The following is a 15983-nucleotide window of genomic DNA, read 5'->3' as shown; positions in this document are numbered from 1 at the left end:
TCAGAAAAGAATCATCACTCCTTTAAAACTGAGATCCTGTGCCAGGGAAGGGGACAACATGTGACTGAAGTGAGACAAACCCAAGAAAACCCACGGTGTCCCCAGTTGTCACCCAAGCTTCCAAACTGAGGCAAACACCTGGGACTGCCAGAAAAATGGTGCAAAAGACCCAAGTGGATCTGCTGCACTGTTTAGGCAGAGAATGACCTGAGGTGCCCAGACCAGTGCTGGTGCTGACTGGAACTGCACAGCTGCCCTGCAATCCCACAGCTTTGCCATCCATTCATGTTCCACGTTAATGCTGCCATGGACCTCAACAAACACTCAGCCTGGAGCATCCGAGGAGCTGTGGGGAGCCCAGGTGAAATCCTGCTGCAGTTCACAGGGTCCCTGCTGGATGCTTTAAGAAAATTCTCCTCTCTTATTCCTCTGCACCTCCTTCAAGGGCAAGCTCACCTTTTGAAGCACACCTGTAAAGGAGTGGGCTATTCCCTAGTTTCCCTCATCCCCAATGCTAATCAGAGGAAGGAATTGTGACAGAGCTTTTGAATTACTCCATAAATTTCGTCGATTTTCCTTTCCAATACTCATTTTTTCAGCCTTTTCATACCTCAGAGGACTGTACCTACCTAAGCTGCCCTCACACTGCAACAGACAGTTCCTCTGTGGAAAGTGCTGGGGAGGAGAGATTGACACAGAATGCAAAAGGAATAATCAAAGGAGCAGCACAGCCTGTGGAAGCTCAGGTTTGAGAGTCTTAACAGAACTGAGTCAGCTCACAATCCACACAGGAAAAGAGTAGCTGCAGTCCCTAAAGAATTTCATCTGAAAGCAAGGAGGAAACAAGGGCTAGTAAATGCTATTGTTACAGAAATAGCAGCTACATACACCCAGCTATTTCTATTGCACAACTGAAATCCTCTGCATTTAATAGAATCCCTGGCTGCATTGCCAAGTTCTGGACTGGCAATTAGGATGGGACATTGAAATGCATTGTTTTACCACTTCCAGGGCAAGGACAAGGAATGGGATTTATAATGAGCATTCAGAAAGGATTTTTTTCCTTCTTTAAAAGTTAAAAAGGAAGTTACTATGCTGTTCTGAAAGCTGTGCCAGAGAATGTCATCTATTATCTGTGAAAATGAGTTCTTTATGTCTGAGGTAATCAGCAGCTTTTCAGGATGTTGGGGAGGCTGCTTTCTACCCTCACACCTTTCAGGATCTCAAGCACAGTTTTCAGAACACCTACACAGATGTGGAAAAAAAACCCAACTCCTGGAGATAGAGGAGAAATAATTTCTAAAGATACTTAGAAGGCAAGTCAGAAACTATGAGTGTGCCACATGAAAGGAAGTCAACACTGAGAGAATGCAGATATGTTTGTCTTGGAAGCACATTGAGCTAAGTGCCAAAAATACATATTTGGCTTTATTTCCCCCTCACCTTTCTAAATAACAGGCATGTCAAACACCAGCAACCTCTGACTCCTTGGAAAACAAATGGAAACAGTAAATTTGAACAGCCTAGATTTGAAGGGTGAGTAGTGATTGCAAAAGGGACAGAAGGCAGGAAATCATTACTGCACCTAACACTGTTCTTATCCCTGGTTTGTTGATATAACTTATCATCAAAAGAAAAATGACCATTGAATCATGGTAATTCCACTTCCAGGGCTCCTGAACTTAGACTTGCACATTGAAGCCACTGCCTGACTTTATCTGAAAACAAATAGCAGTCCCCTTTCATGAATACACAGAACTGCAATGCTGAAGAAAAAAGATATTCAACATTTCATTGTTGTAAGGAATGGTATTGTCATCATCTGTCCAATCCACAGACAATCCTTAAAAAGAATTTAGCAGCAAAATTTCCCAATTTCCATGGTTCAGCTGGGAGCAGCATCACTCCTAGCAGTGACATTTGGCAAAATGTCTGGGAACACCTGACAGAGCTGCAGGTAATTGTTTTAATCCCTACATTTTAAAGTTTTTGCATCCCTGTAAGTGTCAGATGAGACAATGAACTAAGAGCTGTGCTCTTCCAGCAGGACATAACCTCTGCATGGCAACTCTGTGCTTTCCTAGGGCACTGACAAAATCAGGCAAAAAGCCTTCTCTGTCTCTGATCCACTCAAAGGCAAAGCTTCATTCCATCAAGGGCACACTGGCTCCATCGATTGGATTATTCATTTGGTGTAATGGACTTTGCTCTCTTCCTGCAGCCTCCTCAAAACAAGAACAAAATGAAGATAAATCAGCTCTCACTCAAGGCTGACAGTCTGTAGATGTTTATGGATTTCTGAGCCCTGCAATACCACAGAAGGGAGGTGTTCCCCAAGGATGTTTCCCCTGCAGCCCTGCTGTCCCACAGAGGCTCCTCAGCACAGGCACACACCAAGGAAAGGCTGCAAGCCACCCTTCCCTCCAGTGTATCTTTGCCATCACTATCCAAGCTCCAGCTTTGCCTTCCCCAACACAGGAGCCACTCTGACACCACAGCCCAGAATGATCCCTGTTTGATCCTCCAAGCAGAAGCCTCATTGCCTTTTTCCAAGGGAGCACTGCCAACGTAATCCAGTTTGCCACTGGGAGAGCTGACGTAGCTTTTATGGAATACAAAGGTCACTTCCCCAGCATTATGTACACTGTGCCACAATGTTGAAGGCCTGGCCTCATCTTTTCTCACACAATGAATGAGCTAGTAATGCCAACAAACCCAAGCCGCTGGTTCTAAGAACGAGATTACAGCTTTATCAACCACCCCATGTAACGGCAACACTTTCCATCACTTATTAGTGCTGCAGAGAGGGTTTGACTCACTGTATTACATCACTGCACGCAGATCAAGGAGAAACTTGGGGCACAACACGTTATGGAGAATGCTGACCTGGGATTATCCTTTTGCAAAGAGGGAAAGAATAACAAAGTTGCTGGGCCAGGTTTTCCTGTGACTTACAACACACTGTAGTTGTAATTGAGTTAAGTACAATGAACTAATGTTAGTCCCGTGCAGAATAGCTGCAAAATGTGACACCCATTTGTGACTCTGTTCATTTCAGTCTGAGGTTCAAGAGCAGAATGTATGTCTGTGGTCAGTAAACACTGCCTGCATGGATTTAATGTACTGTCTTACAGGGAAAAGGGGAATTCAGCTTGCATGAAAATAGCCTCCTTTCTAAGTGTTGCACCTGCTGAGGTAAGATAATCATTGAGAGGAAGATGATGTCCTGGGTAATCACATAAATAAATCAGCACTGACCTCAGAAAATCTCTGATGCAGCCGAAAAGAATAGGCAGAAGAGACTCTTCTGCCTTCTTCCTTTCCTGGCCTTTCTCTAAAGCACTGCCTGTTACCCAGAAAGAACCTTTTTGCAAGCCATTTAGGATTCTCAAAGGAGCAGGTATCTCTTTTGGGTTTTTTTTAAGCTTTATAAGGAAAATGCATCATGCAATATCTCTCTAGTTTTCCACAAGTAAATGAACAAAGCCAAAGTAAATCAGTAAGTGGCACGCCATGCCAGAACCCAGAAACAAAACGAGCAATGAAATTGGACTTATCACAGAGAAAAATCTGAGCCATTCATTTGAGATGCTTATGTTTGGGTAACCTTTGGAAGAATGTTTGCTGTTCCATTATACAAACAATGGAAATATTAGATAAGGAAAATAACCCCCATTGCCAAGAAAGCTCCATGCACCCCTTTCAAATCATTAAACATGGGGATAGGATTTTATGGAAATGTAAGATGCTGCCCACAGCAGGAGTGTAAAATGTACAGAGCCATTGAGAGCTCCTGTGGGTCCCAGGGGTGCAGTGCAGGAAGCCCTGGAGCAGCACATCTGCCTGGCATGGTGACATTGCCCCATGGTGACATCAGGAGCCAAATCCAACCTGGCTAGGGCCAAGCCTTACAGCTGGGCTCTGACACAGCCCCATGGGCCAAAGCAAACTGCCACGAGGTATTCACACCCAGCCCTCTCCCTCGAGCTTGTCCAGCTGTTCCCAGTCCTGAAAGGCCCCCTGGGGTGCTCATGTGGCTTGGGACAGATACAGGGGACAGAGCTGCAAAGAGCCAGACAGCAACGAGTGCTCCAGGGCTTTTCCCTGTGGAGAGAGCAGGGCCAGGAGGAGGCCCTGGGTGCAGAAGGGAAGCCCCTGTGCTGCCCATGGAGTCAGGCACCCCTCTGGCTCCCCCAGGCATCCCCCAGAGAATCCTGGAATTATCTGGGTGGAAAGGACTTTTAAAGTTCATCCAGTCCAACTCCCTGCAGTGGGGAGGGACATCTTCAAATAGGTCAGGTTGCTCAGAGCCCCATCCAACCTGGCCTTGAGGGTTTCCAGGGATGGGGCAGCCCTGACCTCTCTGGGCAGCCTGAGCCAGTGTTTCACCACCCCCACTGGATGAATTTCCTCCTTAGGTCTGGTTTATATCAACCCTCCTTTACTAAAATCCATTACCCCTTCTCGTATCTCAACAGGATCTGCTAAATGTTTTTCCCCCAACTTTCCTATGGGTCTCCTTCTCCCTGGAGCTTTCTCTTCTCCAGGGAGTATAAAACCAGCTGGGATACACAAGGGTCCTGCAACTGCAATTTCCAAATGAAGGAGCACCCAGGACCCCTTCCCTCCTAGCCAGCCTCTCCTGGAAAGAGTCAGCCTCTCTGCCAAGCACAGCTCCCCAGGAGCCTGCTGGGCACTCAGTGCCATTGATGGGATGAGAGGAAAATGCCAAGTTATCCAAGTTCTCACCAGCCCAGCCACACTTGGCACTGCATGAACAACCAGGTGAAATATGAGTTTAAAGTTTGTCTGTGGGGTTTTTCCCATGCAAGGTAGATAAAAGCCCTTTGAAGCCTTGGCCCTGCCAGTGCTGAGGGGTTTGTCATGGCCAGAGCTGTTCTCATGGTTCAAAGCAAACCTTCCATGTGGGGAGAACATGCACAAATAAGGGCTGATGTCTGCTTGGAGCTTGGCTGCTGGCCTGGGGGGTGACAAACCAGCCTGAACCACAAGAGATGTTTTGACACCACAAATAAGGATGAGGGATTAGGCAGTGAGGTGATCCAGAGGGAGGATGAGTGGGTCTGCTCTCACAGAGACTTTTAGATGCTGCTTGGAAGGTTTGCAAAGTACTTCAGCTCAATGTCACAAAGTAATCTTAAAATCTCCTTTCTGAGAGCTGGCAATGTTCCTTTTAAAAAATTTATAAAATCAATCAAATAATATCTATCCTAACTTAAAATTTAAAATAATTTAGGAAAATATTGAACTTATAGATCATATTTAATGGGTTATATGTGATCAGGTGTGTTCCTTTAATGGTGAAAATGATGCTATCACCCAATTTCTTTACCTTCATGGTCTGTTTTGACAGTGTGTTTTTATAAAGCTCAGTCTCTAACAATGACAGAACCAATTATTTCATATTCCTGTTTTAAACGCCTATTTGTCTGAATCAAGTACTTTTCATTCCTTTCCAAACTCTTCCCATCCCTGTAGCTGACTGAACAAACAGTGCTGCACCTGACTGCAATTCGGTGTGAACCTGCAAGAGCAGCTTCCAAACACACTATTAAGTTATTAAAGTGCATTTTTATAGAAGCAAGATGAGGAATCAAAACTGAGGAGTATCAAAAGCAGCTGGTTGATTTTGTTACATTCAGTCTTTCTTTATCTTTCACCTCATCACTAAAATTGTGAAAGGCATTCTAGATTGCAATAATGAAAAATAAACACACCTCCACAGCTGGCCTAATTGATACTCAGTCTTTATCCCCCACCCAACAAACATGCATTTGAAATGAGAGAGAACTTCTCTGGTAGCTCAGCTTAGAGCAGTTATGATGATTAACAAATCATCTTCTGCAGTAGAAAAATTATCAGTTAACTGCTAATTGATATTGTCTTTCCATAAAACCTTCTCAGAGTATCCTGAGACCTACAGCTAGGAAAAAAAAACAAAACGAAGCTGAAATATTCTCCCCCAGTGCACTCCCAGCCCATTCCTAGAACCTCAACCAGTTTGGTGTCCACTAAATACCAACAGAAAAACTTCCTCTGTTGTGCTGTAACATTATCACCAACATGTAACATCTTTTGGAGCTCCTGTTTTGGGTCTGGTTGCACAGATATCACCATGGAAAGGTTCTTCCTCCATATAAAAATTTAAAAAGCATCATTACCCTGGGGTGGACAATGCTCCCAGGGATGCACAGGGTGGGATTTTGGGGTGTCTGTGCAGGGACAGGGGAGGGACTGGATGATCCTGGTGGGTCCTTCCCACTCAGGATACCCCATGATTCTATACACAGTGAAGTCTTCACTTTTTGCAGTTATTAGAAATTACTGCATCCAAGTATTTTAAGCAAAAAATTGTGGAAGTTAATTCACTGGCATACTCCCATAAGAAATAAACATTTTTATAAGGGAATGTAGATGAAAAACTTGCTGTAAATTGGTGGGCACTATATCAAATTGTGGGTAAATATAGTTAAGTATTGGAGAGAGTGGATTCCAGTGTCATTTGGAATTCATCCAGCTAACTCATCCCATTTTACCAGCTGTCCTTTATAAGGTATCACTGATGCTCCAGTGGGCCTCGGAGACTCCAATTGCATGGAAAATTATACAACTGTCAGCACAGCTCTGCCCAAGGGGGGATTCAGCATTGTTTTGCAAAGTGACAGGGCTGTGTCCTGCCTATGTGTGGTATTCCTGGGATAACGAAAGTGAAACTAATCTGAAGATAAATATTTTTAAAGAAAATTCAAGTTCACACATAAGTGTATTTTTCCATATAAATTATTTCCATAGATTTTGGGGAGGTTCTTTTTATGAGCATTTAAAATGGGTGCTTTTCATTACAATATGAAAAGAATATTTCTTTAATGCAGAAAATCCCTCAGGCATAACTGAGAGCTGGGATCCCCACTGCATCTAAAGCTAAAGGAGCAACCAAAGAAAATTTAAAGAGACTGAAGTCTTGTAACCCATAATAATATTATTAATTCATGCAGCAATATTATTATAACACAAATATTATTTTACTCAACACTGAGCAGACTTCCCCAGCTCTACACTGAATTCAGACAGGAGTTCACTGATAAATCTATCCTATGTTGGAGTTACATGTATAACATCTTACCTTGAGAAGTTCAAGTTCAAGGCCTTTAAAACAGTTTCAAAAGGCAATTCTGAGTGTGATTGGTTCTACCAATCTATAGGTGGGACATCAAGTATTAACATGGGAAATTAATTGAGTCAACTCTGAGCTCATGACTACTTCTTGCTTTCTAAATAAACCAGTAAATTCAGGTTAGGCCACATTTTACCAAATTATTGTGTCCATGCTGCCAGGACACACTTTTTCCTCTGTTCCATTCAGCAATGTCCCACAAAACTACAAGCACTTTATGAAGATAAATTCTGGAAGAGTTTACAAGGCAGGGAAGCACCAAGTTCTCCAGTCAGGTCCTTCTCACTGTTCCATTCATATTCACTCAGGACCCTTGCTCAGCCAAAGTCCACTTGGTTTCTTCAAAGAAGTGCCCTGCAGTAGTTCTTACTCTGTATTTCCCATAAAACCATGTAAGATGTGCAACACACCAGAGTATGGAAAACAAAGGAAGTTCAGTGAACTGTTCTTCACCAAAAAAAGATACCTGGTTGGGAAAGTGATTTTCAGGCATTGCAGCAAAGTGTGGGTTTTCATAAAGGTATTCAGTGGGGAACCCACAGTTTGCTGCAGATACCGAAAGATAAAACTTGGTATGTCGATAATTCATTTGCAAAGCATGTCTACATGATGTTAGAATTCCATTTCCAGATAGGAAACAATTATTTTTCTTTCCTCTATCTTCAAGAATATTCTCTTCACTGTGCTTTAACTTTCTTCACTGAGCTTGGAAACCAGAAAAGCAATGGCTTGGGACTTGGAACTAGATATAAGCTTATATTTGCCATAAGCCTTTAAATTTCTGTTATGGATACTTCATCTCCAGTGAAAATTTCCAGAGTTTGACAAGACATATTTCAGAGAATTTTTCCAAGCTAAACAATTAAAAACAAGATGTAGACTTAGCGTGACTGGGAATTCCTATTATGTGATCTAATGAAAATTAAAACACAGCAGAGTGTTCACGATTCCAAGGCTATGCTGATTGCCATTTGAAGCTGGAAAGGTTTTTCCCTAATGCACAAGTGATGAAGTGCACGTAATGCTCCGAGGAAAGTTACCTTATCTGCAGTATCAGATATAGATTACTGCTGGAGTCAGCGTGCCATGCCGCTGGATCCATACGCTCCGTTCCGATAGGAGGAATTGAGTTTCCCTGATGTCATAAATTGAACACATAATGCAATTAACATCTCCTTTGAAGTTCACATTGACCAGGTAACCACTAGAATGAGTTGGCAAAACTTTACTGAAGTCACCACCATGAATTTGGCTCAGATGGAGACTTCAGCTCTGACTGTCTGCATATGTGGATTCTTGAAGTGAGACATGGAGAGCTGCTCCTTTGGGACCTCTCTGCTGGGGGAGTTCATGGTGTCACACTACAATTCACATGTTTATGATCACACCAATAATTCCAGACTCTGAGGCATTTCAACAGAGGAGGTATCTAAAGGATTAATTTTAGAAAGAAGAGAATGGAACAAAGCCAAGACTTCTATCTTCTTGAAAAAGAAAAGAACTTGAAATGAGCATCTTGGCTACTTTACAAGACTGCAGAAATATTATAGACTGAAAGACTGTGTAATTTCCAAAAGTGTTAATACTCCTTGGAGATGAAAATACAGTGACGAAAATAGAATTCTTAGAATGGAACAGATTTTTCCTTGCACTTAAAGAGAAAGAATTGGTGATCAAGAAAATTGTACGAGAGGGAAACATTCCACCATTATCATTGCTTTATGGGGAGAAATTTGGCATGAGCATTAAAAACCAGACAAAGAACTGATGATCAGGTAGAAATCTACAAAAACACTTAGAAAAATAGATACTAGGAAGTTATGAGTGGTGTTATTAATAATAAAGAAGTAAGGAGTTTAATGTCACACACAATAGAAGTCCAACTACTAAAAACATTGATACAATCACAGTCTGATGATTTAAGCAAAACCATCAGGGTAATATAGTAAGTGAAGATTAGTAACCTACATACGTATATATAAAAATATATTGATCTACTCAGTAATAATGTGCATCTCAAAAGGTCGTTTCATACTCTCAAGATGTCCAAATACCTACAAACTGTTTTGAAGCAACTATTTTGCACCTTCTTACCCCCAGGAGCAGAGAGATTCTCTTTGCAATGCCCAAAACACATGCTGATTTTTTGTGTCATTTTAAGAAGGAACAATTAATGCATTTAGCTGTTAGAACAAAAAGCACTTCTGTCACTGTCATGCCACCTTTAGCTACAGCTGGGCTGGTTTACCTTCTTTCTTAGAAGACTCTTGTTTTATTACTGTGGGGAATAATGGCAACACCATGAGAATTCTGTTCAGGTTTGAATCCAAACCTCTCTTCTTTCACTGTCTGGAGAGCATTTACACGAAACCCCCCAATTCAAGTGAGGTGAAAAGTGCTTACCTTCTGTTGGTGATGTCTTCAGATGTCTGCAGAGCCCCTCTGTTTCCCCATATGTCTCTTTAATTTTTACTACTGCTTCTGTCCCTCGGAGTTCCATGAGGGAGCGCAGTTCCTGCAGTGTGCACCCAAACTCTCCTGCATGGTTGGCCTCATTTCTTTGGTTCTTGGAATAAAAATCGCTATTTGTCATGTCACCCATCGTGGCTGGTTATATTGCTCCACTTGTTGTAGTTGATACAATCTTAAAACTGTTTAAAAATTGAAGGAGAGGAATCTGGAATTCCAATCGGAGAAATTAAAAAGAATCCCGCGTGTGTCCGGCGAGCGACGTGGAGGATGCCCCTGGCGTGGAGGGTGTCCCTGACTGGCTGGAGGTCACAGAACGGCTGCTCTCAAGGCTGCAGACCAGCTCCACTCCATTCACCATTTCCCATTATGTTGCACCCAAGCTGTAGAATCTACATGGTCATTTCTTCCTCTGGACCTTTGGGAGCAAGCAGAAAGGACTCATTACAGGAGTGCGCGGCGACGCGGGACAGAGGGGACGTCAGATGGATTCTGGCATCTCCAGGAGCTGCACAGCACCACGCTGGGGTGTCCTGGGAGTGCTGCAGGTCAGCAGCATCCAGCCCAGGACAGCACCAGCTCTGCCTTAGATAAAGCTCTCCACAGCTCGAGCACCAATAGCAAAGCTGCTCGGGCCCAGAGCAGCCGCTAAATGAGATGAGTCATGAATATTAATCAGTGAGCTATTAGCCCGGCGTGCAGGATGCACCCTCAGTACGTGCTCAGCTCCATACAGCCTCTCCACGCTGGCCTCTGACCAGAGCCAAGGCTCTCTGATAAGGCTCCAGGTTAAAAAGGGGTTAAACGCTACCAGCTTTCATCATGGCTTAAAGGCAAAACGGTTTTCCAGCGCCAGGGCACCGAAACTGGGGGAAGAAGCTACAGAGCCACCATCCCAAACGCAGAATACATTTAAATACATTACATCTTGCAGCCTTGCCTTCTGTGCCCAGCCGAGAGGGAAGGCACTGGGATGTCTGGGCTGGGAGAGGCAGAGCTGCTCCTCAGCCAGGCACCCATGGGCTCCTTTCCCCTGAGCCCAGCCACCAGCAGGCACAGACACACACAGCATGCTGCTGGGCTCTCTCTTTTTGCTTCTTTCCCCCATTTTTTATTTTTTTTCCCCCCATGTGCAGCGTTGAACGAGTCCCATTCAGACCATCTGGGAGACAGTTGATTGCTTGCTAAAGCCAACCCTTAAAACCTGTTTCCCCTTCCCATATTGTAATGAAGTTGGTTTAAATACTGCTGAAACCAGCTATTATATTTGGCACGCAGAGTTTTAACAGAGATTAAAGGTTTCTTTTTTGCCTCAAGCGGGTTAGTGCGAGTGCACTGTCTAATCTAGAGGTCTCGGAATAGTTTTCATAATAAAAAAGATCTTTCAAAGGGCGCCCCAGCAGCCTAATGACTGACCAACCTGTCACAGGCAAAGGGCACATGCTGAACTTTCTAGGCACAGCAATCCCTGGTGGAAATGAGTGCCCAGATAATGCACATCAAGAGGAGCCCGATGCGTTTCAAGTCCCGGGTTTATATTTGGGCAATAATTTTAATCTCCCGCCCACCTGCAGTTGACATAACACGTGGTTTTGCTGTTTCCACTGTCTGACCACATTGCTGTTGCTCTGCAGTGACAAAGATCAGGCCAGGTGAGCACTAATTTGGAGCTACCTTGCTCAATTAGCAACACTGAACCTCTACTAGCCCTCTCCATTGCAGCTTCAAACCTCAACATTCCTTTGATTTTTGTGGAGGAAAAAAAAATTAAAAAAACCAAAACCAGAAAGTATGAGTTTCACTATGGTATTACAGAGCACAATTAAAATATCAGCCAACTGCTACACATTTCTTCCACCCATCCTATTTACTGATGCATCTTCTAGAGCTAAGAACTTCTGCCACCCTAAATTTCACATATTGCTTTTCACAGTCACAAGATGACAATTTCAGCGCAAAATGTGTCTTACAGCAAACAACGAAGAGAAACTAGAGGCAGCAATTTAAAAATTGCTTTATTTGCCAAGCAAGAGGCAAGCAGGAGACGGTGAGCCATGCTCAGCTCTCCATGCCTGCACAATGGGCACTGTTCAGCCTCAGTCCCTCCCTAGGTAATTCCCTGTATCCAGCAGGAAGAAAAGGCCTTACTCACACTATTGCTTTGTCTGTTTGTAAACAGGATGGATCAGTATTCTGAACAGAAATAGCATCAGCCTGCAGCATTATTTGGAAAAAAATTGCAGGCCAGAAATGTCACAGATGCCCAGTCAAACAGGCTTCATCCCAGGAGGCAGCGAATCTCCACAGCCCTCGCTGACAATGTGCTCCTCCTTCCTACAGCAGCATTGCAGCTCTGCCTGCTGTCAGCCCTGGGACTTTGCTGCTGACAGCCACAGCACAATGCAGATTGAGAGCTGATTGTCAGAGAGACTCTGAGGAAACAGTAATAATAACAAGGAGCTGAAATAACAGGCTGCTATTGACTTCGAGTGGCCAAAAAAAAAAAAAAAAAAATCAGTTCCTAAGTTTTGAAAGCTGGGCATCTTAAACAGCCATGATTTGGAAGAAAAAAAGAACACAGAAAAAAGACATTGCTCTAATAAAAAAATATTTTTAAACTTTGCTTTAATAAGATAAAATTTTTCTTAAGCTGTTCCATAACACCACAGAGAAAAGACGATTTTAAATATTTTCTGAGGAGAACCATTTCTTTTGTGATGCAAAGGGCCCTAAACACAGAGTCATAGACATTTTCTACATGATCTTTCTGTGGGATGTGTCCACCCCTCTCAATCAAAGCATCTCTTTAGGCTCCCTGTGCTATCACTATAAATTAATATATCTTGTTCTATTCTTAGAAATTCCTTGTCATTTGTCAGCCACAGCAAGACAGCGCTGCTGCTTTTCAGCATGAGTCATTTGCCTGCTTAATTTTTAATTTCACCTCCGATTAAATATTAACCAATAAACAACAAATATGAAGTTTACGCTTCCTTCGGAGCTTCCAAACCAAATCACGGGGAGTCTGTGCTGCTCATGACTCACCTAATGCTGCACCACCAGGGAAACACCACCTCACGTTTTCCAGGGGCAGATGGTGAAGCGCAGCAGGCACAGAGCGTGACTGACATTATTCCCTGCTAATGCAGCTCCCTAATCCCACGGAACAGCATCCTCCGGCTCCATCCGATCCCAGAATCCCTCCCAGGAACAGCCCAGGCACCTTGCCAGGCTGGCAGGGCTGACACGCCACCACCTCACCCCTCCTGGGTGGGGAATATTGAATATTTCTTTACCCAAAGCTGAGGAATAAAAAAGCTGTGGCTGGCATGTGGCAATATTTGCATCCTGGGGCTTTGCACCTCCAAAATACATCCAATTCCCACAGGTGGGGGAAACTTAAATCTCATCCACGAGAAACCCAAGTATTACACTGGGTTTGGGTGGGGTTTTTTGTGTGCTTTTTTTTGGGTGGAGGTGAGGGAAGAGACTGTTTTGCAAAGTACACAAAATCGTTATTTTCAAGATGTGCGTATGTTCTCGGTGAGCTACCAAGAAATCCTGATTGAAGGAGGTGTTAGTGGTACATTTATCAGTCAAAATGAACAACTAATATGATCCAATATCCTAATGACCCAATGAATAAAGTGAAGTGGATTTCAGGCTCTGGTGCTGCTTTCACTGCTCTGTCTATGGTGGGTTTAATGTATCACCAAAAGCCTCCTGGAACATAAAGAGACACTACCCCAAATCCTGAGAGCACAGCTTTCCACACCAGCCTAGAACAGGGTCACTTCCTCCTCCTTTGGCATATTTTGGGTTATAATTCCCTGTGAGAACAACTTATAGGGAAAACATCCCTCCTCAGACATGTTCGGCAACAGAGAAATACAAACTCCTGTAACTGAGAAACAGATTTCTCACACAATGTTAGTTTGTTCTCCCAGACAAAAGCAGTCACTTCTAACGAAGATTATTTGGTTTTACTTATTCTTCCCAATGCTTCTGAGACAAGAAAACTGAGTAGAAGGTGTCCCAAAGTGCAGTCTGAAAACAACAGAATGTTGTGCAGCACAGATAAAATCACAGCCCACTTAAATACAACACAGGTAACAAAAGACTTCACACACTAGAACACCTGAGTAAAACACCATCCTTATTTTCCTCATTAAAAAGCCAGAATATCAGTCTGCACCTTGGTCTGGGATTTTGTCAGAGATGGATTTTTGTTGTACTAATGCCACCCAAACTCGAGCTGGCTGTTGTTTGGTTGGGTTGTTTCCAGAGTGGCTGTGTCTGGGGGAAGAGGCTTCCAGTCCTGTAGAGCCCAAGTCAAATATTTTTCATCTCCTAGCTGCTTAGAGGAAATGCATGCCAATTAAAACAGAAGCAATTTGGATGAGCTAACTGCAAGCCTGCTGGGAAAACTATTCTTTGATTTCCCTAATCAGGAAAAGTCTCATCTTGGAAGCTTGTAAATATTTTCACAGTGTGTTAGAATGTAGATATCATCCCCAAGTATTCTGACATCTGATTTCGTTCAGGCTTCTACTGGCAGCAGAGTTAACAGCAATGTAGTGAACCAGATTTCACCAGAACAGAATCACAAGACTTGCATTTCCCAGTCCTGAAAGTCTGGACGAATAATGGATTCCAAATGAGTCAAAAAAAAAAGAAAAAAAAGAGGATATAGTCATAATTGGAGTGTTTTCTCTAAAGTGTCATCTGAGATTATGGTAACTCCAATTTCCCAAAGTGCTGCTGGAGGAGCTGTTTGCATTCTGGGATAAAAGGTGATCCCTGTCAGGCAGGGAGATCAGCAGAGGCTCTGCTCACTCCTCATGTAGCTGGAAGGGGCACACAGCTGGTTCTCCAGGAATTAAACTCTGGGAATTAGCAATTCCCACCCTTCCATATGGAGCATTACTGCCCCACTTGGACTTCCACTGGGCTGCAGATACAATTCCAGCCTGGGCCCTGTAGAGAACCCCCAAATAAGGGGGAAAAAGCACTGAAGTGTCACATTGTAGTGAGAACAACGTGCATAACCTGATTCACCTGCATTCACTGATTCCATTCCTCGAGAAAACAGGACTGGAAGCAGATTTAAGGGAATTTTCCCTTGAGTCTGAGCAAAATCATCTGAGAGGGGTTGGTTTGAGACCACAGCTCCTTGAACTCTGTGCTGTGAGCAGCAGGGCAACCACTGATTGCAGAGGATGCAAACCTCCCAGCAGATCTCTGCAGGGTGAAGAGAGCTGAGAAGGAAAACCATAACCACCTCTGCAGAGGTCTCCAGATGTGTGAATTATACCAGTTGTGGCTTCTTTTCCTGCCAAAGGCAAAACGTCCCTCCATTTGTAAATACAATCTTCGTGGAGCAGAATGAGAAATGGATTCTCTACCCAGCAGCCAACTAAGCTGATTAAATGCACCCAACAATGCCTAAACTCACACTCCCTTAAAAAAACCCACACTGACTTTGAAGCTTAATTATCAGGAATGCACAAGATGCAGAAGGAACTAAAGAAAAACACCATCTGAATAAAAGCTGGTTGGCACCTTCTGAAGTGTGAAATTTCCGTTTAATACCAGGAAGCCACGAGGAGATAAAGAAAGAGAAACTGAACTTTGGAGCTAAAGTGTTGTCTGAAGATATTCCTGACTTCATCCCTCTATTTCTTAATGAATTTCAATTGCCTGAAGTCAATCTGTCCATCTACAAAGAAGCTGAGGCTGCCCCTGGATCCCTGGCAGTGTCCATGGCCAGGCTGGAGCCACCTGGGATAGTGGGAGGTGTTCCTGCCCGTGGAAGGAGCTGGAACAAAATGAGCTTTAAGTCCTTTCCAGCCCAAACCACCCTGTGATTCTGTGATAATTCATTCACGATGAACACACACAGATTAGACATTGGATGCTTCATTCAGTTGTTGTTCTTAGACAGAAATATAATGCCCCTGATAATAAGGATGACATTATGACATTAAAGTTAAGGCATTATTTTTAAAATATTACAAAATGAAAACATTTTTTAAAAATCACAGGCAACTGCCTATTAAAAACAATTGTTTCAGCCTTTCAGGATGAACCTGAGCCTCCAGCCAGCTGGGACTTCTTGTACCAGCTTTGTTATCAGGGAGGATAAATAAAAAAGATTCCCTGACTCCTGTAAGACACTGTTGAATATTTGAAGGCAACAAAGCATTGCCGCAAAAGAAGTCTTTATTACAAAAGCACAAAATATCATTAATTTCAGTTATCAAATACGCCTGCTTAGGACTTCTACCAAACAGAATTTTGCACAAATTGGCTGAATTTC

General features: G+C 43.2%; 1 protein-coding gene across 17 annotated transcripts in view; it reads right to left on the bottom strand.

Annotated features, from left to right (window-relative positions):
* ATP2B2 (ATPase plasma membrane Ca2+ transporting 2) overlaps positions 1–15983 on the bottom strand; it is a 380463-nt gene that overhangs the window by 150795 nt on the left and 213685 nt on the right. For all 17 annotated transcript variants that reach the window (XR_014854795.1, XM_085073053.1, XM_085073049.1 and 14 more), the window contains one exon: positions 9599–10082. Coding sequence is in view for 16 of the 17 variants with exons in the window: in XM_085073053.1 (XP_084929179.1) it covers positions 9599–9797 (199 nt within the window). In the remaining variant the exon portion in view is untranslated. The remainder of the gene's footprint in view (positions 1–9598; positions 10083–15983) is intronic.

Source organism: Lichenostomus cassidix, chromosome 12 (genome assembly GCF_008360975.1).
Source record: "Lichenostomus cassidix isolate B80296 chromosome 12, HeHo_3.0, whole genome shotgun sequence".
Lineage (NCBI taxonomy): Eukaryota > Metazoa > Chordata > Aves > Passeriformes > Meliphagidae > Lichenostomus > Lichenostomus cassidix.
Note: the sequence above shows the minus strand (reverse complement) of the source record. Positions and strands in the feature narration are given on the sequence as shown.